The 21,832-nt window shown below is 47.8% G+C and overlaps 2 protein-coding genes across 3 annotated transcripts in view; one reads left to right on the forward strand and one right to left on the reverse strand.

Annotated features, from left to right (window-relative positions):
- ANGPT2 (angiopoietin 2) overlaps positions 1–12,880 on the reverse strand; it is a gene marked incomplete at both ends in the record, with an annotated part of 51,311 nt that extends 38,431 nt beyond the window's left edge. For both annotated transcript variants that reach the window (XM_080709799.1, XM_080709798.1), the window contains one exon: positions 12,593–12,880. In XM_080709799.1, coding sequence (XP_080565925.1) covers positions 12,593–12,880 — 288 coding nt within the window. The remainder of the gene's footprint in view (positions 1–12,592) is intronic.
- The window catches only part of MCPH1 (microcephalin 1), a gene marked incomplete at both ends in the record, with an annotated part of 174,063 nt that overhangs the window by 111,346 nt on the left and 40,885 nt on the right, over positions 1–21,832 (forward strand). The window lies entirely within an intron of this gene.

The raw sequence follows: 21,832 nt of genomic DNA on the forward strand, positions 1-21,832 counted from the left end.
CCTGTCTAGCCTCCCAAGCACTGGGATTACAAGTGTGCGCCACCATGCCCAGCTTCCCATAGACTTTTTATTTCATTTTATTTTATTGGTGGTACTGGGGTTCCTGGAAGCCCTTCTACTGCCGGGCTACACTCCCAGACCTATTTTATATTTTTTAATTTGGAAACAGAGCGAACCTCCTGTCTCTGCCTCCCAAGCGCAGGGATTACAAGCGTGCGCCACCACGCCCGGCAGACTTTTTAAATAAATGGGAGAATTCTGGCTTCCAAGTGCAAGGAGCTTCAGGATACCTTGTTTCTAAACAGAGACCGTTGTTTGTCAAATATTTGTCATCCTTTTCCCCCCATTTTTATCCAGAATCTGCTTTCATTTATTTACTTATTTATTTTTGGCCGTACTAGAGATGGAACCCAGGGGCCTTCTACCTCTGGGCTATACTCCCAGACCTATTTTACATTTTTATTTGGAAACAGTCTCTTAAGCCAGCTGAGGCTGGCTTCGAACCTGCGGGATCCTCCTGTCTCTGCCTCCCAAGTGTGGGGATTACAAGTGTGCACCACCACGCCCGGCCAGAATCTGCTTATTTTGATGGTGGTGGTGTTGCGGGGTGGAAGGGGAAAGAGAAAGCAGCTCCCGTCAGTTAATCTTGACCGTGCAGCTCTCCCTCCTTCATGGCATGCGGCAGCCAACCATGTAAGCGCAGGATTGTTTGGACTAAAAATTGTCCAACTAAAGGGAAAAATGTGCTTGGAATTGTGCTTATTCCCAAAGAGAAATTCCCAAAGGGCAACCAGGTTTTAAAGTATGGACAACTGATCACACATCACACAATGACTCTTGTTCCTTGAGGGGGATGGTGTTCTGATTAGTCTTGCTTTTTTAACTTGTATTTTTTTTTTTTACCCTAATCATCACCACTTCTAAGAGTGTTTCACTGAGCTAGGTGCCGTGACACATGCCTGAAAACCCAGTACTCGGAAGGCTGAGGCAGGAGGATTACAAGTTTGAGGCCAGCCTCAGCATCTTAGTGAGATCTGGTTTCTAGAAAATAAAATAAGGCTAAGCATGGTGCCACATGCTTGCAATCCCAGTATGTGGGAGGCTGAGACAGGAGGATCACAGGTTCGTGGTACTTCACAACTTAGAGAGACCTTGGTTCAAAGAAAGAACAATATATAGGGCTGGAAATGTAGCTCAGAGGTAGAATACCCCTGGGTTTAATCCCCGGTACCACACACACAAAAAATAATAATAATAAAATATAATCAAAAGGAACTGGGATGTATCTCAGTGGTAAAGCATCCCTGGATTCAATCCCTACTACCAAAAAAAAAAAAAAAAAATTTCACTCACTGTATGATTCAGTTTAAAAAATACTCCTCAGGAATACCTATTAATACTTTATTCTGTTAGAGAAATTGTATATGTGTATATGTGTGGTACTGGGAATTGAACCAGGGGCATTTCATCTCTGAGCTACATTCCAGCCCTATTTTTTTTTTTTAATTTTGTTTTGAAACAAGGTCTCACTAAGTTGCTGAGGCTGGCCTCAAACCTGTAATCCTCTAGTCCCAACTACCATTTACTGGGATCACAAGCATGCACCACCACCATGCCCAGCTAGATATATCTTTTTTTAAAGAAAGTTGAAAAATCTAGGTGTAGTTAAAAAAAAAATAAGGAATTTTATAAGCATATACAATTAGCTTGTGGTTGGAATTTGATAGTTTTATGTTACTCAGCAAAATAGAACGTATTCTTTGTAGCCGCATTTTTGCACCAAAACTTCCTAGTAAGAAATCCAGTTTTCAAGGAATTCTTGGGCTACATCTGTAATAGTTTTTTAAGATGCAAAAGACTAGATAGCCTAATAAAGTCAATACCTTAGTTATCTTCAGACTAACATTTGTAATTATCCAGTGGATAACCAAGAATTGATACCATCTGTTGATTCCAGAAATCTAATGGCAGAGAAAATGCTCTCAGAAACCCTGAGGACATCAGAGGAAATGGCGCCGTTAGCAACTTGGCATCTAGTTAACCCTCAAATGCCTGCTCAGAAGGTCGCGTGGGGCTTCACATTTACATTAATCTCATTCCTGCCTGTGTCTACTAAAAACAGAAGGTGCAGAGACCCGCATTGTAGATAGCTCCCTGGAAGCCGAAGTGATAAAAATGCGCTTTGTGATAAGGTGTGGGCACTGTAAAGGCGGAACTGAGAGATGAAGGTGGCAGGTAGGGGGGTAATGGGCAGTTGGATGTGGTGCTTCTACAGAGAGGCCGTGCTCAGTCACGTGATGCAAAGACATCACACACACACACACACACACACACGCCATGTTGGAAGGGAATTCGTTATCTTACAGAGTGGAGATGAGCTTTGAGGTGTGTAACTCAGTGTAACTCAGGCCATTTAACGGGGGAGGGGAGTGGAGGGGAAGAGAAGAGAGGAATTATAATCTTTAAGTATTGTAAGCTATATTACAGATCTTGACTAGCACGTTTGTGTTATTAAAATTAATTCAATTATAATCTCTATAATTATGTAGTATCTTATAATTTCCAGCTCACTCTGGCTCCCACCATCGTATGTGAAACATACAATCATCTTACAAGGTCACCAGTGTAAGAAAACCCATTCTGTTCCTGAAGACGCATAGTGGAGCTTTTAGCCTGTTAACTTAGCTAAGGCAGAGGGTCACTAAACGATATTATATGGTTATTCCTGCTTTCTAAACATCCGCATCACTTACTAAAGTGAAAAAAGCCAATCTGAAAGACCACATACTGCATGACTCCAAATATATGGCATTCTGTAAAAGACAGATCTGCAGAGACAGTGAAGCATGGGTGGCTGCCGGGCATGGGTGGCTGCCGGGCAGGGAGGGAGGGATGCTCAGGGTGCAGAGGACTCTGGGCGGTGGAATTGCTCTGGAGGATACGATAGTGGTGTATACATGTCAGTACACACCCATGCAAGCCCACAAAACGTACAACGCCACGAATGGAGTTGACCGTAAACCTCAGACTTTGGGGACAGTGACTAATGTAGGTTCCTGTTTTAACTCATGTCCCTCGGGTGTGTCAGGTTGATAGTGAAGAGGCTGTGTAGGTAGACACAGGGAGTATGTAGGAACACTCTCTACGCACCTCTTATCTTACAATGAAGCTAGAACAACTACTTTTTAAAGCCTCTTATAAAGTCATTTGCTACTTATCAAAAAGGATCAAACAAAATAACAACAGGATTAACACAGCTCCTTGGCTTCAGGTCTCACCCCGGCCTTCTGCTGGTTAAACAAAAGAGTCAACGCGCAAATTAGACCTCGGGAAACTAACTTCTGAGCCAACTCACTGAATGATAGTAACATACTTCATACTTCGGGTGCAAACATTTCTCTTATATTTAGATTTCTTTCGCTCTAACCCTGTCCAAGAGCATTTCTTCATTGGCATAGATTGTCTGCAAAGAGATAGCAATCTCCTCTGGTGAGGATCATGACCCTCCAGGCCCAGGTCAGGACCCTCACGGGCTGTAGCCTGGCTGGGGCTCAGGCTGGCTCAGCAATCTCTCTTTCCCTTCTGCCTGGAGGTCTCAGCCAGAGGGGAGGGGCAGCATCCCGGCTCCCCTTCAGAGCGCGGTAGAGAGACTAATGTCAGACTGACTGTCCGTGAAAGTCGCACATGGTCCAGCCACACACGAAGGAGGGGGCCTCCCTGCTGTGAATCCATGGAGATGACAATTTCAAGACAAGCTCCTTCCCTCTTGCCGTTGAATGTAACTCACAAGATGGGCTTTGGGCAGCCAGGGCAGACCTCCAGTTCATGGCAAGTGCCGCGGGGCGCTGTTAGGTGGTGACATCTGGAGGCGAAACCAAATGCCGGCTTAACCTCCACCCTGGGAAGTTGCTGGAAAAATCCTAATGATCGTCCCTAGCATTGTAATTCTCTGTCCTGGAATATCGATAAATGCTCTCGGGCCGAGGAGATGCAGAAGGTAGGTCTTGTCACCAGACTGATCAAGCCGCCTGGTAGAGTAGCGTGCCTGCAGTCAGCAGGAGTGCGGGCCAGTGAGCAGCTGTGGACATGGGGCTGGAGAAACCGAAAGCCTGGTGCTTGCTCGCTTTTAGCACTTTATTAATATTATCTCCAAAAGGCCAGTGACAGAGTAATATCCAGGACATGGAACATGATCTGTTCCTCTGTGAGCTTCATCAGTATGATTAAAAGAAATCTATTCCTCAAAACCTCTATATCTTAGTATTTCTCCCCTTTAAAGAAAAATTATAAAATTACACATTCAAAAAATGATGGGTTTTGAGCCGGGCATGGTGGCGCACACTTGTAATCCCCGTGCTTGGGAGGCGGAGGCAAAAGGATCACACAGGTTCGAAGCCAGCCTCGCGGGCTTAAGAAACCCTGTTTCCAAACAAAATATAAAAAATAGGTCTGGGAGTGTAGCCTGGAGGTAGAAGGGTTCCATCCCCAGGACCATCAAAAAAAATTTTAAATGATGAGTTATATTTTATTTTATTTTTTATTTATTTATTTATTTTTTTTGGTGGTACTGGGGTTCCTGGAAGCCCTCCTTCCTCCGGGCTACACTCCCAGACCTATTTTATATTTTTGAAACAGGGTCTCTTACGCCAGCACGGCTGGCTTTGAACCTGCGCGATCCTCCTGTCTCCGCCTCCCAAGCGCGGGGATTACAAGCGTGCGCCACCACGCCCGGCCATGAGTTATATTTTAATGCCTATTATAAATTTGGTTTTTCATATTGATTTCATAAATACTAAATATTGAGTTAGTGCTTTGTCGTGTTGTCAAGTTGGCTCCGAAGTTGATTCACAGACGTGTGAAGGCGGCTCAGGGAAGCAGGCCGACCAAGAAGCAGGTGGCCACCACTGCAGGAGCGGGGCAGGCAGAGGCTTTAATCAGGCCCTCTTGAATTGCAAAGAGAACAGAGCCAGCTGTTTGAAGGAGTGAGGTTGGTAAAAGGATTAGGTCCACTTCTCAGGAGATTTTTAATAGGTTTTACCTCTTTTGTCAACTGGTGCAAGCTAGGATTAGAACATGAAAGAAAGGTAATTTCATGAGGAAATATCTAATTAAAATAGACGGCCAGCCAGCATGCCTGACCAACAGTTCGGGTGGTGGAGGACAGGGTTCCTTCCCCTGTTTTCAAACCACACGTCAAGCAGCCATCTTAGCCCTAAGTCATCCTTGAAGCCTCCTCCCCAGTCTCGCCCGTGGCTTGCTTCTACTGCTCCTCTTCCCTCTGAGGCACTGGCCGGCCGTCTTTGGAGGTCCCCATCTGTAACGTGCTAGGTGGAGACAAGCTTCCCCCCACTCCTAGAGTCAGCAGCAGAGGGGAGGGCGTCACAGCCTGACCTCCCAAGGCCGCACTCTGTGAAGGTCAGGATTGGACGCTCTAGCAGCTTCCAGCAAAGGGCCGTGACCACACGTATGGCCTCTAAGAATTTCCACTACTTTCTCTTGGTTACCGTTCAGAGTAATTTGTGTTTACTCTTCCAAAATTCCATTTCTTGTCATTACATTATGCAAAAGTAGCTGCTCCCCCCTTCTTAGTGGCTCCGGGGCCATCCTCATGTGGAAATGACAGCAGGTCTCACCTGTCTGCCCATGGCAGCTAAGTTGTCCACTGAGTGCCAGTCAGGCAGCAAGTCCGCAGAGGTGGCGTGTGGTCCTCACGCAGCCTGGAGCGCTCAGACTCAGCCAGAGACACAAGGTGGAGGCGGTGGGATCGCTCCATTGCTGGCTGCCGTTGTTGGCCAAATCCCTAACCCCCTCAGGCCACTTTTTTTTAATTTTTTAAATTAAAATATTTAAAATAAATTAAATTATTGGTTTAGTATGGCTTATCTCAGTACTGCAGTATATATACTATGTATTAAAATAATGTATAAGCATTCATTTGTACAGTAAATATTAAGAACAGTGACTACCGAATCATACGATTATACATGAGATTTACTTTTGCGCTTGCCTTGTATGCTCTGTTTTCTACGGCAACTGTGTATTACTTGGGTAATCAGGGAATGGCCATTTGGGAATCCTTGCCTTTGGGTTTCCTGTTTGGAAGGGGTTTCGGCATGGCACCCCACGGGTTTCACATCGCCCACATTTGCCGCCAGCCCTCCAGCCCACCCCCAGCCCGTCCTTTCTCCTCTCATGTATTTATCCTTCTGCGTAGCACTGGCTCCTTCTGCCGCCCTGCGTGTTCCGAGGAGAATGTGGTGAGCTTATCCTGTGTCCCTGCCAGGCAAGACTCCTGGACATTTCTCCCCTTCACTTGTCCCAGATACCTAGAACAAACACTGCTTCGTTTTGGCCCTCAGTAAATATTTTTTTAACAAATAAATGAACTTTCATTTCTCCTGCTGCTGACCGGGAGCACCCCAGGAGAGATGGGGGAGCCTGGTGGCCTCCACTCGTTCACGTCAGTGACTGAGCAGCGACGCGGCACTTGCGCGCGGATCCGTATTCATCCTCACCCCCCTCGTGGGTTCTGGCCTTCCAGCGACGGCAGGGTCTGCCTTCGCCAGAGAAGGGACACGCATGCTCTCCTGTGTTTGTTTTCCTCCCCAAATGACCCACACACGACTGCTCCATCACGCAGCGCGTGGACATCACCGTGCCATGTTTATAAATGAGTTTTAAATATGTACGGCTATGTGGGGTCACATCCAGCACTCCATTGTGGCGGCTTTTTGGGGCACCGCGAGGTGAGATGGGGCGAGTGGTTCGCAGTGGTCCAGCACCTCGGCCCGCACTGCTGCCCCACCCACCACACTGCCGCCGCGACCTCGGTGAAGAAACGGTGGCTGCGAGGTCGAGTGGCTATTTTAGAAGAATTCTAGAATAACAGGAGAAAGTTCTCATTTGTTGGGTTCCTTCAAGCCAAACGAGGGTCCCGGATGGGGGGAAAGGAAATAGGTGTGTCCCCTCTTAACAGGTCCTGTTGAATTGCAGTAGGTCATAGAGATTGCCCATCATGTAAACACACATACACACAAAACATGTGTGGAGGGGACATTCTCCTGCTGAGCTGGAATTATGTAAAGTACTATAAAGAGTTTGACATCAGCCAGGTGTGATGGCGCACTCTTGTAATCCCCAGGCTTGGGAGGCAGAGACAGGAGGATCGCGCAGGTTCAAAGCCAGCCGCACTGACTTTAAGAGACCCTGTTTCCAAATAAAAATATAAAATAGGTCTGGGAGTGTAGCCTGGACGTAGAAGGGCTTCCAGGAACCCCAGTACCACCAAAAAAAAAAGAAGAAGAAGAAGGAGGAGGAGGAAGAGGAGGAGGAGGAGAAAGAAAGAAAGAAAGGAAGGAAGGAAGGAAGGAAGGAAGAAAGAAAGAAAGAAAGAAAGAAAGAAAGAAAGAAAGAAGGAAAGAAAGAAAGAAAGAAGAGAGTTTGACATCTGATTTGGAAGTCGTCTGCACAAGTTGATGACCCTTCATATCCACCCTTTCCATCTCAACTCAAGAAACCCACAAGGCTGTCAGGCCTTTTGCCTGTCAGCTATAGGAAGGTGTAAATGACCTTCCTACTTCCCTGTCACACCCAGTCACGCAGCGCTGCCCTCTGTCCCGGGACGTCTCTCTCCCTCGCCCCTTCCTCACACTGGAATCAGCGCCCTCCTCTCCCTCAAGCTTCTCAGTTTTGCTTTTTCCCTAAATGAAGTTTCTCTTCCAACCTCTTTTCATGTCACTTGAGAGCCAAATAAAAGATTCTGGTCATGGTATAATGTCATTGTGTGTGTTTTCAGAGAAAGGAAAGCCATACATTTTGATAATAAATTTGTCACAGTAAAGGGCTAGTATAAATCTCTAAGTGGTAATCTCAACTGAAAGGGACCAAAAGTTTGTGTAACGGATGATGAAACTGGAGAATATTATACTAAGCGAGTTTAGCCATCTCAAGCAGCAAGTAGATATATGTTTTCTCTTACATGTGGAAGCCAGAGAGCTATTTGGAAATAAGGGTGATATTAGTTAGAAGAGCAAAGAATTCAAAGGAGTGACTGAGGGGGACTGGGGGGGGGGGGGAACGTGCTCATACAGAATGTAACAGTTGAAGTAATGCTGTGGAAATACTCAAAATTACCAATTCAAATCTCAGAGCCGTGCACGGGCGGGGCCCAGTGCGAAGGGCACCAAGAGTCCTCTGCATGTATTTTTCTGTCACTCTGCACCTCAATATGAATTAAAATTACAATGTACCAATTCTTTTAAAAAAAAGAATTACTTCCTTTTTTTACTATTTTCATAATTTGACTTCTTTTTTTACCTTGGTTTCATTTTTGTATTATCCATATGGTGTGGAATTGACTTGAACGGTTGTTTTTGTTACAGATATGCACAGTGTCAGTTATATCATGGGTTTCAGTAAGCGCCATGGGCCAGCCTCAGCACATGACTACCATTTATAAGATCAGTATTCTTTTCAACTTCCAAGTCCAACTGGTTTACAGATGAACTTTGGGATTATACGCATTTAACTCTAAAGTGCCATATAGATTAAAAGTACAGATTCCCAAATTCAGCACTGGGGACGTGTGGATTCTCTGTTGCCTCAATCAAAGTCAAACATTATGGAAGTTATTTCCAAGTTCTAGACTCCACAGGCAAATCACTCCCCAAGTGTGATGGCTGAGTAGTTAATCCAATATGGCAGACAACCCCGGTTAATAAGCAGACACTGCTTGACTGTAGAAAACAAAATCTACATATGGCACACATTTGTTATATTTTATATACTGTGTATACTAAGCGCATACTGTACCAGGTATATTCCATAAAACATATGCTCACTTTGGCAGCCCGTATACTATACCACATAAGATAGAGAGTAAACCCCATTATGCTTTTACTTTTCAAATTTAATATATTGCTCTTTCCCTACCATAGTAAATTTTTTCTTTTCACCCCTTACTGTAATAATATTAATATATAATAGCAATTGTTTTCCTGCAACCTCAAATTAGTCGGTTTATCTGATTGTGCGAGATTTTCTCCTAATTCTGAGCACAGTCAGTTTTCACAGTTCAGGATGGAACTCCAGAAGAACAGCAGAGGCGAATCAGGCTAAGGATGGACGGGCTCTCCTTTCATGGACCAAGCTCTGGTTTTATTTTATACACACACACACACACACACACACACACACACACAGAGCTAAGGAGTGTTTTGCAGCTACATATAATAAAAACTCTCTTTTTCTCTCTCTTTCTCTCTCTCTCTCTCTCTCTCTCTCCCTCCCTCCCTCCCTCCCTCCCTCTCTCCCACCCTCCATCCCTCCCTCCCTCTCCTTCTCCCTCTCTCTTTCCCTCCGTTTATCCTTCCCTCCCTGGCAGGGGCGGGCAGGACAGAAGCCTGAGCTCCTCTGTGAGCTCTTTGTTATTAATGTTCTCTGTTGTCAGCAATTGTTTTTAGGAGCAATTCCAAATTGTTCTCTATGCATTGATTCATGAGTAGTCACTCTCACACTATTAAAAGTGTTCACACACACACACACACACACACACACACAAAATTACCACTTTTAAAGAAAAGAAAAGGTGGCAAGTGAAGTTTATAGGTCCTAACCTATACTGGTGTTGTCTTTTAAAAATAAAATAAAAGTAGTGTAGCAGAGGAAATGTTTATATCACTTTCATTGGCATTAACTTTATTTTTCAAATCATTGTTTTGAAGTGGCTGTGGAGTTCGCAGTTGTTTATAATAGAAGGCATTCATCAGCGTGAAATAGTTGTTTATTTCCTCTCCATATTTCCTCCTGTTGGAAAAAATATATACTTGGTCTCCTAGGAAAATACAATCATTTTGCTAAGTGATCTGTGAATTGTTGGTTTGTTGTTGTTTTAGTGTGTGTTTAGCACTGGGGCAGAGGTTCAGAGTCGTTGCAGGGGAACAGGGGCACCTAGTGGGCTGTAGGTCATCAGGTGATGCTGGCGCTGCCGCCCCTGTCTTCCAGCCAGGCCCTGGGCCACGCCATCCACGCTCCTCCGCCTTCATTCAGAAGCCTGACACTTCCCTTGCCTGGCAGAGGAAAGGGCAGCAGGGCCTTTGGGTGATGTGCACAGGGCTTTCTCAGCCTGCGCTCCCTGAGCTGACCTCACCACTCAAAAGTTCAAATACCACTCATTCACCTTGAAACCACCAGAAATATGGTTCTGCTTTCCTCTCTGGCAAATTTGGAAACTTTTAAAAGTGTCAAAGGTTTTTTTAGTTTGTGTGTGTGTGTGTGTGTGTGTGTGTGTGTGTGTGTGTGTGTGTCTTATTTTTAGTGTTTATCAGAGAGAAAGGAAATAGGGAAACATAAGAAAATAAACAGCTCAAAAGAAAATATGAGAAACAATGCAACTCACAGAATGGTGCTTTTTCTTTCTATGCTGACCTATAAATAGACGTGAGGTCCTGATGTGGGCCCTTTAATTATGGGGCTTATCTCCCGTTCCATTAGACATTATTTTCTTCCTCAGGAGAAAAGCAGTGTTTATTATTACAGGTGCCAAAACATGGGAGAGAAAAACAAGTGGAGAGGTTACATTTAACCTCTCCAAGTGGGCTTCGTGTTTGCTTTTGGCTTGGTTCCCAAGCCAGGAGCCCATAAACCACCGAGCAAGCAGGCAGATTGCCGGCTCAGGTGCGCATCACAGAGACAGGCTGGAGGAACAGGTGCTGAGCGGATGGAAAGATAAACTCGGAGCCCCTCTTGGGGACACTTCGCTGGCCAGCCAAAGAAGGGCTTTTGCGAGACCATTGTGCTACTGTTCAAATATTTACCCATCGATCCTGGCAAGGGAGAGATTGTGGCCACTGAATGTAGACTTCCTCGACCTGTCCCGTCTTTAACAGTGTCTGGAGGACCCCAGAGAGGGGGCAGTTTGCTCAGAAAGAGCCATGAGCCTTCTTCACAGGTGCGCCCAGCGTGAGCTCAGCTAAGCATTCGCATTAGCAGGTTTGCATTTGGAAAAGCTTTTTTTTTTTTTTTTTTTTTTACATTTCATGACTGTTTATTTTAGCAGATGACTTGCTAGTGGGGCAGATTAGGATGTTTACTACATGGAATTGCCTTCCTCCCTCTCTGCAGCTCTGCCCACCATTCCCATTGAGGCAGGAGAGATCACTAACCGTGAGCAAGGCTGTCTGCAAAGAAGTAGACGGCATGGACAGAAATCTAGGATGCAGCTTGCCTTCCAAATGCTGGCATGGCGTTGCCATATACCTGAAAGGCAGCGCTAGCTATTACTTGTACATCCATGAGTTTTAGAATTTAAAAGAGCACAGCACGGGCACCTCAGGAAGGGAGAGAAACCTGAGAATTCTTTATCAAAAGACACTGCCAGGGAGTTCTGTCACGGTTTTTGGTATCTGACGAATCCTCTGGGTTGTTTTTTGTTTTCTTATTTAAAGGAGCCCCGCTGTCACAATAGCCAGCGGTCCATTCATTTAGACACATGGCTCCAGTAATAATTCAGCTGCTTCCTCTCTGAAGGTAGGGGAGTTAATGAGAAACACAGATTAGGGTCTCAGATCTATTCTGAGATTAAGATAAGGTGTCCTCACAGAAAGTTTACGGCTACATGAAAGACAGAAAAAATAATTGTGCTTTCCTGAGAGAGAAAGTGTTGAATGCGGTTCGCCAACTTTTAAGACATTTTATGTGGCTCCAAATAGTTTCCCTCTACCCTGCAAGCTCTGTGCAGCAATGCCACCATTATGTCTAACGATCAATCTGCTGTTTACATGCGTTGTTTAAACTTCCTCTAGACTACATATGGTTCATATAAAGAAAACTCCAGGGCCATTTGGGGTTTTGTAGGAAAATGATCATTTGTGAAAGAAAAACAGAGCTTCCGATATCTCATTTTGGTTAGGCTGTCTATAAAAAGGCTGCGGAGCAGCGCAGTTCCGTGGCCCCAAGGACAGGCTGTCGGACCCTGTCGTCCTGGCGTGGTCTGAGCCAGAGGCTCCACGTGGGGCAGCGCTCGGAGCCGGTGCGGGAACTGAGCGTCTCTGGGGCTGGAGAAGTGTGCCCCCCTTTCCTGAGAGCCCTGAGATTCTGAGACACATATTGTCTGCTCTATTTAATTTCCTCCCGTTTACCAAGAGCCCACAACCTATTTTCGTAAAGAAATTCAGGAAATTGGTAAAGCACTTGACTCCATCCGTTATGTATCAGTAATTAGCATGATTGTCACGTTTTTCCTGGCCCCGCGCTGCCCATAGCCTCCCTCGCATGCCTGGGACCGCTGAGAAGGTCCTGCTGACGGAGTCGCCACGCTCCAGCTCCCCAAGCAAAACAGCCGACCAGCTTTGCAGGGAAGTGCACTTCCTCGACTTCGCTAGAAAACACTCCTAACTTGGGAGATTTTTTCCATCCTAATTCCAGCATCCTTTCCAAAGAACCCTTTTCCCTTTTCACACTGCGACTGCTCGGCCCCCCAGGATAGACTAAAAGAAACAAGCCTTGGTTCCAGGGGCCGCAGCCCTTCTCCAGTGCTGATCCCCATTCAACAGCAGCCCGCGGCCTGACACCCAAGGGGCGGCGGCCCGCCTACCTTCATCAGCCACTGAGTGTTGTTCTCCATGACGCTCTCCAGCACCTGCAGCCTCTGCACCGAGTCGTCGTAGTCCAGCGGCGCGTCCCTCTGCACCGCATTGGACACGTAGGTGCTGGAGGAGGAGCGGCAGCTGTCCGTCTCCGGCAGCAAGAAGGTGTAGCTGCAGGGCCCGTGCTGGACCTGGTACTGCTTTCTCCCCGTGCTGTCCACGCCCTTCCGAAAGTTACTGTAGGCTGCGGCCAAGACAAGATCACAGCCCAGACTAAAAAAAACAATCTGCCACATTCTGTCTTTCTTTGGGCAATAAACCACCAGCGGAGCCGACTTCCAAGCACATAGAGTCCAGAGCCCCGAGACGAGTCTAGCGCGCAGGGCTGAGCTGCACGGCCGAGCCCATCAAGGGAAGCCTCTCCAGCCGCAGGCTTGGTTTCTGGGGCTGTCTCCTCTCCAAGCACGTAGCGAACTGTCAGGTTGCGGCGGAAAGAACAGTGCTCTCGCTGCTCGCAGGCTGTGTGGGCTTTTCAGAGCTGCACCAGTGTGTCTTTGCTGCTCTTTCGCCAGATCCTCCAGTGTCAGTATCCGAATCAATCACTTTCCTCTCCTTATATGATAAGTTGATAGGGCAGTCCGTGGTGGGGCAGGCTGCTCCGCCCTCCGGCTTCTCCCTTATCTTCCTGTAGGGGGTCACTAGTCAGGCAGCAGGAACAGTCCCCGCCTGATGCTGGCCCTCCAGGCAGGGCCGGACTGCAGACGCCCTCTGGGAACGGGGACCAGTCTCAGGCCCCCTGGCCTGCGGGAGGCACCACCCTAATTAAGTATTTCCTAGAGAGAGCAGCCGGGCTCTCGTCCTAGGCTCCTTTTACCGTGCTAAGCTGGCAAAGTATCTGAGGTAGTCACTTTAATTTTGAAGTACAATGAAAGTTCCTGTTTTCCCCTTTAGGAATAAAAATACTACAAATATGTCAGGACTTTGGTTTATTTTCATTGTTGCAAATAAAGAGGAAGATGTTTGACGCTTGTAAGCAGTGCCTTTTCAGAGGGGAAGTAGTTAAGAAATCCAGTGTCACCGGCAAGGATCAGCTCAGCTATGAAAAATGTTCCTGTTAAACCAGCTTGATTCCATTAACTCACGTTAGATCAGTTTCAGAGCCCTGACATTATCTTTTTAAACAAAATATCCACTTAGATATTCAAAATAAACTTTAAGTATACTGGACCGATTACCAGTGTATGAAATGACAACAGATAGAGATCGCAGAATTTTCAAAGTATATTGAGACAGGAACACTTCGCCTTTATTAAATCAGGGTTCCCTGAAATCTCATCATTTTAAAACATTATCAATTAAATCTGTCCCACGGGTGTTGGGCCCAGGCAAGTCATTTCCCTTTTTGATTAAGCTCTAATGGCCATATCTGTGAAACGCAGGGGCTGCTCTACCTAACTTCTAAGACTCTTCTGTCTCTACTCAGTGGCCGCGTCTGTGCTATGATGAATTTTCCCTAGTGACTACCGGTCCCTGCCTTGGAGGCTGGCGGTGTGCTAGTTCACGGGCCCAGGCGCGCAGACGAGAGCAGCTCCGAGCCTTTGCTCTCATGTGTGCACAGCCAGCGTCCAAGGTTTACTCTCCCGGGTAGTAAAACTCTGGGACACTGACTAGGGGACCACATCTACCCAGGGTTGCGTGTGTCCGTCTGCAATACAAAGTCAGCTTTCAGAGTATTAAAGAACTGTGATTTTAACTGATAGCTGAATCTGGACTTTGAACAGTGGATTTTGTTTTTCCAAAAGTCTGCTTTCAGGAGACCTAACCAGACCTTTAAGAAGATCCATCCCATGGACTCTAGGTTAAGTCATGACTCCCCTATTTCCTCTTAGTGGGGGTTCTTAACCTAGAGTCCATGGGCAGAATTCAGGAGGTCCGCGAGCTTGGACAAGGAAAAAAACATATGTTTATTTTCACCAATCTCTAACTGAATTGTGACAATTCTTTGATCTGGGAATAGGTCATTAACAACAGCTGTCCGTATCTATGGTGGTCTCATCTATAGAAATCACAGAAGCTTTGACTAGACACCTCAAGCCACCTTATTCTTACACTCGGCACTACCTCGTTGTTACATCCACCCGTAGATCCTAGCGAATTTGAATAAAGTAGCAAATATCATCAAAAGAGAAGGGTCTGCAGGCGCCACAGTCTCAGAGGGCTCCGGAGGGGGCATTCGTAGAAGGGGAGCCGATTCCAAGTTCCAGGACACAATCCCAGTCCAGCAGCAAGCAGCGGAGGAAAGCAGGTGTGTCTGAGAGACGCGCCGGCCGGCAATGGCCGAGCTCAACCAGCGCCTAGCTTCTCCCAGCCTCAGTTTCCCTGCTTGTAAAATGGAGACTGTCCTTCCCTGTAGTTTGCAGATTAAGGTGGTATGTAGTAGTGATTTAGAAATATCAGTTCCCTGCCAGGCATGCTGGCGTACTCCTGTAATCCCAGCATTCAGGAGGCTGAAGCAGGAGGAGCGTGGTTCGTGGACAGACTCAGCTACTGCTTAGTGAGGACATTTGCAACTCAGTGAGACTCTGTTTCAAAATAAAGAATAAAAAATAGGGCCGGGGGTGTAACTCAGAGGTAGAACGTCCCTGGGTTCCATTCCTGGTACCGCAAAAAAAAAAAAAAAAAAAAAAAAGGATATCAATTCCCTTTCTTCATAGACACTTTTATTAAGCGGAAGCTAGCTGTTCCACCATTGGGCAGTATAAGTATTATTCTCTGATTGTAAATGAAGCAATAGCATAGGGTGCTTTTTTTTTCCTCAAAGCTTAATCCCTGTTTGAAGAAGCATACTGTCAGGTGTTAACATTGCATGCATGGTTTTAAGAATCATTTGGCGGTCTCCCAGGCAAAGTGGGCGCTTTAACAAGAAGACACCACACGGCTCATCCACCAGCTTAGTGTCCACTGCTGTGTGAGTGCGGGCCGGAGACTCAGGCATCTGGGCTTCACACCTGAAGCAGCTCATGGCATCTGGGCAGGGGCGGGGGACCGTAAACCAACAGGGTGTGATAAGAGAAGGGACTGGTGCACGTGGAGGAAGGCGGTGCAGCTTCTGGGGCAGGGGACCCGCATACAGTTGGTGTGGACATGGTCCCCATCGGGTCCTGGAAACCCGGACACAGGAGCAGCCACTCGCTGTAGATCCGAGGCAGTAATTATTGGAACTGGAGACTTGGGGAGCTGTGATAGACCAGGGGTTGCCACACATTGCTGTGAAGGGTCGAGAAGTAGATATTTTGGGCTCTGTGGCCGTCCTGCCTGTTACCACTGCTCACCGCTACAGGAGGCCAGAGCAGCCAAGCCCCGTGCTAGGGAGCGAGCATGAAGTGGGGTGATGTGGGGTTCTTGTTTTCACATTCATGAAACACTTTTATTTGGATTTTTCAACCATTTAAGAAGGTAAAGCTCAAGTCTGAAGCAGTCATCTGCTGCAGTCTGCTGACCTCTCCGCTGGAGATGGCCTGGCCCCTGGGGGACAGGCCAAGGCCACCATGCAGCACATAGTCCTGGAAACGGGGCACTCCACGGGCCCACTCTGCTCTGGCAGAAGGGCCAAGAGAAAGTGCCGCTTCGCACCTGGGGGCAAGGTGCGATGTCAGGGAGAAGTGCTGGGGAGACGCCAGCGTGGCACGGACATGGCGCGGGAGGCAGACCTCGGGGAGATGCAGAGGACCCGCAGAAGATCCTGGCCGGGGACGGGCAAGGCCGGCGGGAAAGCCTGGCACTCCCACCCTGGCCCTGGCTGCACCTGCTGCGGTTGCCTAGGAAACAAACGCGAGCGCCCCATCCCTCTACCCTCTAGTGGAGGCTCCACCGAGGTCCTCTGGGCTGTTCCTTTTCCACAGAATCTTGGGTTTTCTTCAGTGAGCTGCTTACAGGGCAGCGAGAAGCAGATGAAAACATAAAAACAAGAAGTATTATTACGGGCTTCCCAAAAGCTGCCTGCCGCCGCCAGCTCTTCCCCAACAGCTTCTGCCGAACAGCTGTGTGGGGTGCTGTTTGTTTTCTTAATCATGCTTGTTTTCTCCCCCATGCTGTACATCACCAGCTGTAACTCCAGAGGCTCCATTGGTCCCCTGGAGAACTGTTCTCATTAAACTGTTTGATGACGTCCAAGAGACACAACTACCTGCTCTACCAAAGAAGCAGCCAGCGTCGCCAGCGGCGGGATGGCTGGCCCGGCTCGGGTCACCTGCCCCTCCAGGCCCCAGGACATGGCTGGGGGCGGAGGGTCCCCTGCAGGCTGCAGGCTGCCTGATTTCCCAGAAGCACAGTCCATGGAGACGTACCTGCCGTCTGGACTCAGAATCGGAGGCGGCGGGTCAGCCGGAGCAAGTCTACGCGGCAGTGCTCTCAGGCCTTCGCCCCATTTGGATAGTGTCACAGGAAGCCAGACTCCAACAGAGGGTGCGACTTTAAATCATACACAGTGGGGCAGCCGCTGAGCCCCGGGCGCCAAGTGGATTCAGTGAGTGGACCCGCGTCCCGGGTCGTATCCAGTGTGTGATGGGGGCTGCAGCGGCGTGCCTCCTCCCAGGTCCGCGCTCACTGGGCCTGCAGCTGGTGCCCGGCTCTTTCCACCATTGCAGAGTGGCGCCTCCTGAGCCAGCCCCCTGTCCTCACCCCGGCCACGCAGCCCCCGTCCACCCTCCTCCTGTCGTCACCGCCCCCGGGCCTCTAGCTGGTGGCTGGCACAGGCACATTTGGCCCAGCCCCGTCTTGACTTTGGAACGCGGCGAGGTGGTATATGAGGAGCGCTTGGTGCTGAATTATCCTCAAAAAGTAAAACTGGGACACTATGTCTTTGCAGACAGATGGGTGCGCTCGGGGCTCGCCGGCGCCTGGCACAGAGCGCGAGACGGAAACTGAGCGACATCTTGGCCGCTCTCCTCCTCCCCCGGCCTTTCTAAAGCGGTGACACGAAGTCAGTCAACATGTTTACATCCACAGCTGCGGGCTCTGCGCTCAGGGGGCCTCCAGAAGCTCACTGGACAGAGTCTGTTGTCAGAGAAAAAGGTGTTTCTGCTGGTTCTCACCCCCCAGCTGTGGGCAGTGGTTAATGAGCGCCAAGGAAGCATCCATCAAAAGGGCCCCCTGGAGCCTCCTCAGGCTGGCCCCACACAGCGATTCCCGTGTGCCGCTCTAGAAACGGCACGTCCACGCGTGCTGAGCCAGGTGTGGAGGCCACAGAGCAGCGAGAGCCCTTCGCAAGCGTGTCGGGCACCAGCCCTGACCCATCTCCAGAGCTGCTCGACACGCCAGAGAGCTAACGTGAAGCCCCAATCCAGAACGCTGCGCGACACGCTCCCTGCCGTGGGATTTGAGCGCAGTACCAGAGGAACGCCCCTTGAACTTACCGTAAGGACAGAAGAGGAGGAAGCAAGGCATAAACACGCACACGTCGCAAACATGGAAGGTCGCCTCCTTCCACATCTAACAGATGTGGACGTCGAGGCCTGGGGCGGGCGGACAAGGACGCCATCAGGCAGGTGCGTCTCTGCACCTTTCCTTGACATCAGTGAAGACTCTAAGGAGAAGTTAAAGCACACCTTTTGCCCTCATTTTCACACAGCAAAACCAGGCTCCTTTCGAGAGGACGGAGACTCTCCACTTAGCACCGGCTGTCACGTGTGCCGCACACGCATCCCTAGTGACACAGCACACTTCCTGCAGAAGAGTCTCGTGGCCTCGGTCACTCCCGCTGGCTGGAGACCTGGTGAGGACACTCACCACGCACGGACCCACAGTGTCGGCCCCCGTGCCGGCAGCAGGACAGAGCCCTGGGACCCAGCACCGCCATTGGGAACCCACGCCGCGTGCTCTCGGGCCGCCCACACTTGCTCTGCTGGCGTTCACGGTTCCTTTCTGCATCCCTTCCTCAACCCCATCCTTGGTAGGCAGCTGGAAGGGTCTTAGAATAGAAGAGGCTTCTCAGATGAGGTGCGGTGCCTAGTGAGCAGCTTCCTGTCCTTGCTGCCATTATATATATATATAATGTATGTAATATATATGTCAATACAGACACATGAATGAATATATGCAGCATTTGGCACATAGTAGGTGGCCCAGTGTATTTGGAGTAGACGGTGTCCCTCACTCCGTAGAAGTGCACCTCGTAAGGGCGTGTATATTTTGATAAATCAATGTCTGCCTGCCCAAGGAGGAGGAGGGGAACCTCTGCCCGATGTGTTTTCAGCCTCTTCCTTTCCTGGGAAACAGCCCTGCCCGCATCACTGGGGTTATCAGTGGCCATCGGGGAGAGCAGTGAGCCGAAGGCCGGGTGGCTGGTAGCAAGGCCCCGTGGCTCCTGCTCCCGGCTCTCACCCTCCAGACAGCTGTGCAGCTGCCACCTGAGGCAGAGTGTTAGTGAAGGAAGGAAGGAAGGGAGGGAGGGAGGAAGGAAGAGAGGGAGGGAGGAAGGGAGTTATCAGCACATACAGGCACTTCCTGGGTGCCCGACATTCTTACTCAGGTCAGCTAAACTAAAAGGTACCAGGTACTTCCTCATTTCAACTTTATGTGTTTACTGTGGAACATTGGCTGACATATATTGGACAGATTTTTTAAAAGTAATTTCAAGACAGGTCTTTAAAAAATAGTTTAAAGATTCTTCAATGAGACATCAGTCTAGTGAGACCCTTTTTCAAAATAACAATAAAATAGGGCTAGGAGTATAGCTCAGAGGTACAATCCCTTAGGTTCAATCTCCAGTACAAAATAACAATGACAATAATAATAACAATTTAAAGATTCCCATATTTTTTGCAATTTGCACAGCCACAAACCAGCATAGTACCTGATAAAGCATGTTTGTATCGTACAGCCACACTGTGTTTCTTTTGTAACCTCATAGATTTGGAAAGGAAGAACTTTTTATTTACTAAAACCTTGGGAAATATCCAAGCAGCTATTTTTTTTTAAGATTGTCCCACAAATTCCTTGAATTTTTGGGGATATTTTAGTTTATATATCCTGTTGTGTAAAGTTATCTCCGGGGCTGTTTGATTCTTAAATGTTTTCATTCTGATATTTTGATGGAATATTTTATCTTCCCATCAAAGAACAAATGCCAGGAAGGCCAAGATGAAACTTCGAGCTTTCAAAAGGCAGCAAGTAACATTCTCCAACAATGATGAGTCCATTCACCTGACAGTATTTGTACTGGTAACTCTGTGTCCTGTTTTCTCCCTGTAGAAAGAAATACTGGGCATTCTTTTCAGCAGAATGATGTCAATGGCTACTCTTCTACCCATGACCTACGTTAAGGCAGATAGAATCTTTCCTTTGACAAACAGGATTTCTCAGTTGAGACTTTGAGATAGGTTTACTAACTGTCATTTTACATTAAATGATCCGAAATCCATCTCAATTAAGTTATAAAGAATTTTGATTCTGTTGCTTCTGAAGAAAACCTGCCCAGTCTCTTTGTCATAGCATTCAATAAAGAGCTGTCTGAATTGCTCACAGAATGAATTTTCATTTGCGCGTGGCTCACTGCCATCCAAATTAATCTTTGTTTCATCAAGATTTATAAATTTTTATCTTAATTATCAATAAATATTTTAAAAGAGATAAAAATGCCAAGTGTGCTACTTACATTAAGATATATTATTTCTCCTGGCTACAGGTTAACATAATACGATCGTACCACCTCCCTTTGGTATTCCCGTCTATCCGGGCTGACTTAGTATGAAAAGGTCTTCCTGTGAAAAATTATGCTCGACTATAGAGTTACATGTGTAAAAAGTTCTTTCTGAAAACTGTATCAGAACTGTAATGAGTGGTTTTGTACAGAAGTACACTTGCGTATATGATAGCTCCATCATTGCAGTGCCTGCAGCTGAGGTATGAGGAGACTCCGCACACTTCCCCCGGGTCGCAGCTCTCCAGGGCTCGGCTTCCCCAGCAGCCCGGCCACACGCTCCGTTCTCTCCGACCTGCCTCAGGCCGCTGGCTGGTGCCCCGCGCAGAATACATTGTATTTCCCAGAATGCTGCCTTTCCAGGAAAAGGTCCGAAGCCAAAGAAAGACTGACACAAAAGAGAAAATAAAGGAAGTAAATTGTACAAAGACTGTAAAGAGAGGACATTTATAGCTGTGTTAAGGTACCAAGTTCCTGACATCTGTTTCCCTCAAGGGGGAAAAAAAAATGAATAATGTTTTCAAAGCCCAAAAACTATTCTAGCGGAATATTTCCAGGATGAAAAATTATGTACTTTCCCCCAAAATCCTGTGGCACCTTAATGACCTTTTTTTTTATTTATACATCAAAAAGTCTTGCTTGATTACGGTAAAAATTAAAACAACAGAAAACTGCAAGAGCTATTATCTATTTCAAACTGCAGACTCAACGTGCACCTGCTCCCTCTGCTGGCCGCAGAGCAAGCGGCAGGCAAAGCCATCAGGTCATTATCAAAGTCGTTCATAGAAAAGACTTGTCACTTAGGGCGTAAGTCAACTGCGACGAATACACACCCAGAAATGCTTTTCTTTTCATTTAACAGAAAATAATAGCCCAGCACATGCGGAAGTTAAACAAGGACACATGTACACATGCAGACGAGAAAAGTACCCTTTTAAGCTCCAATTCGTTTAGCGTATGCAGAAGAGCCAGAGCTAGGTCTGTGTTCCGGTAAACGAGGTCCACACCGAGAGGAGTCAGGCAGAGGCAAGCTCGCGTCTCTGCAGGTGGACAGATGCCCCCACGCAGGGAGGCCCCAGCAGGTGAGCAAAGCCCTGGAGCCCCCTCTTCACGCCATCGATCCCAGTTGCTTATTTATTCAGAAGAATGCTGCCCCCTCCTGCGCCAGAGCGGCCCACACTGAGGACAGTTACATTCCAGACTCAGAAAATTGCTTGTACAATTAAAAAAAAAAAAAAACAGACTTGGAGTTTAAGCTTAAGGGACACTGTAACTGAGCAAAGGGTCCAGGGGGAAGCCTGCAGATGCCGGCCAGAACTGGCTCCTGGAGAGCTTCAGCCAGTGGAGTGAGCAGGCGGAGCTGGGAGGTGACCAGCAGGGCCCTGGGATGGAGCGCTGGCACTGGCGGGAAGAGCGTGCGGGAGGCGGAGTGGTCAGGTCAGCACTGACGGTGGTTCATTCACACAGGGCTTGCTCGCAGATCCGTGTAGATTGAAAGGGCGCGGGGATTCCAGTACTGGATTGGTTGGATACTGGGAATGACTCTCCC

This window comes from Muscardinus avellanarius, assembly GCF_963383645.1.
Source record: "Muscardinus avellanarius genome assembly, chromosome: 14".
NCBI classification, from domain to species: domain Eukaryota; kingdom Metazoa; phylum Chordata; class Mammalia; order Rodentia; family Gliridae; genus Muscardinus; species Muscardinus avellanarius.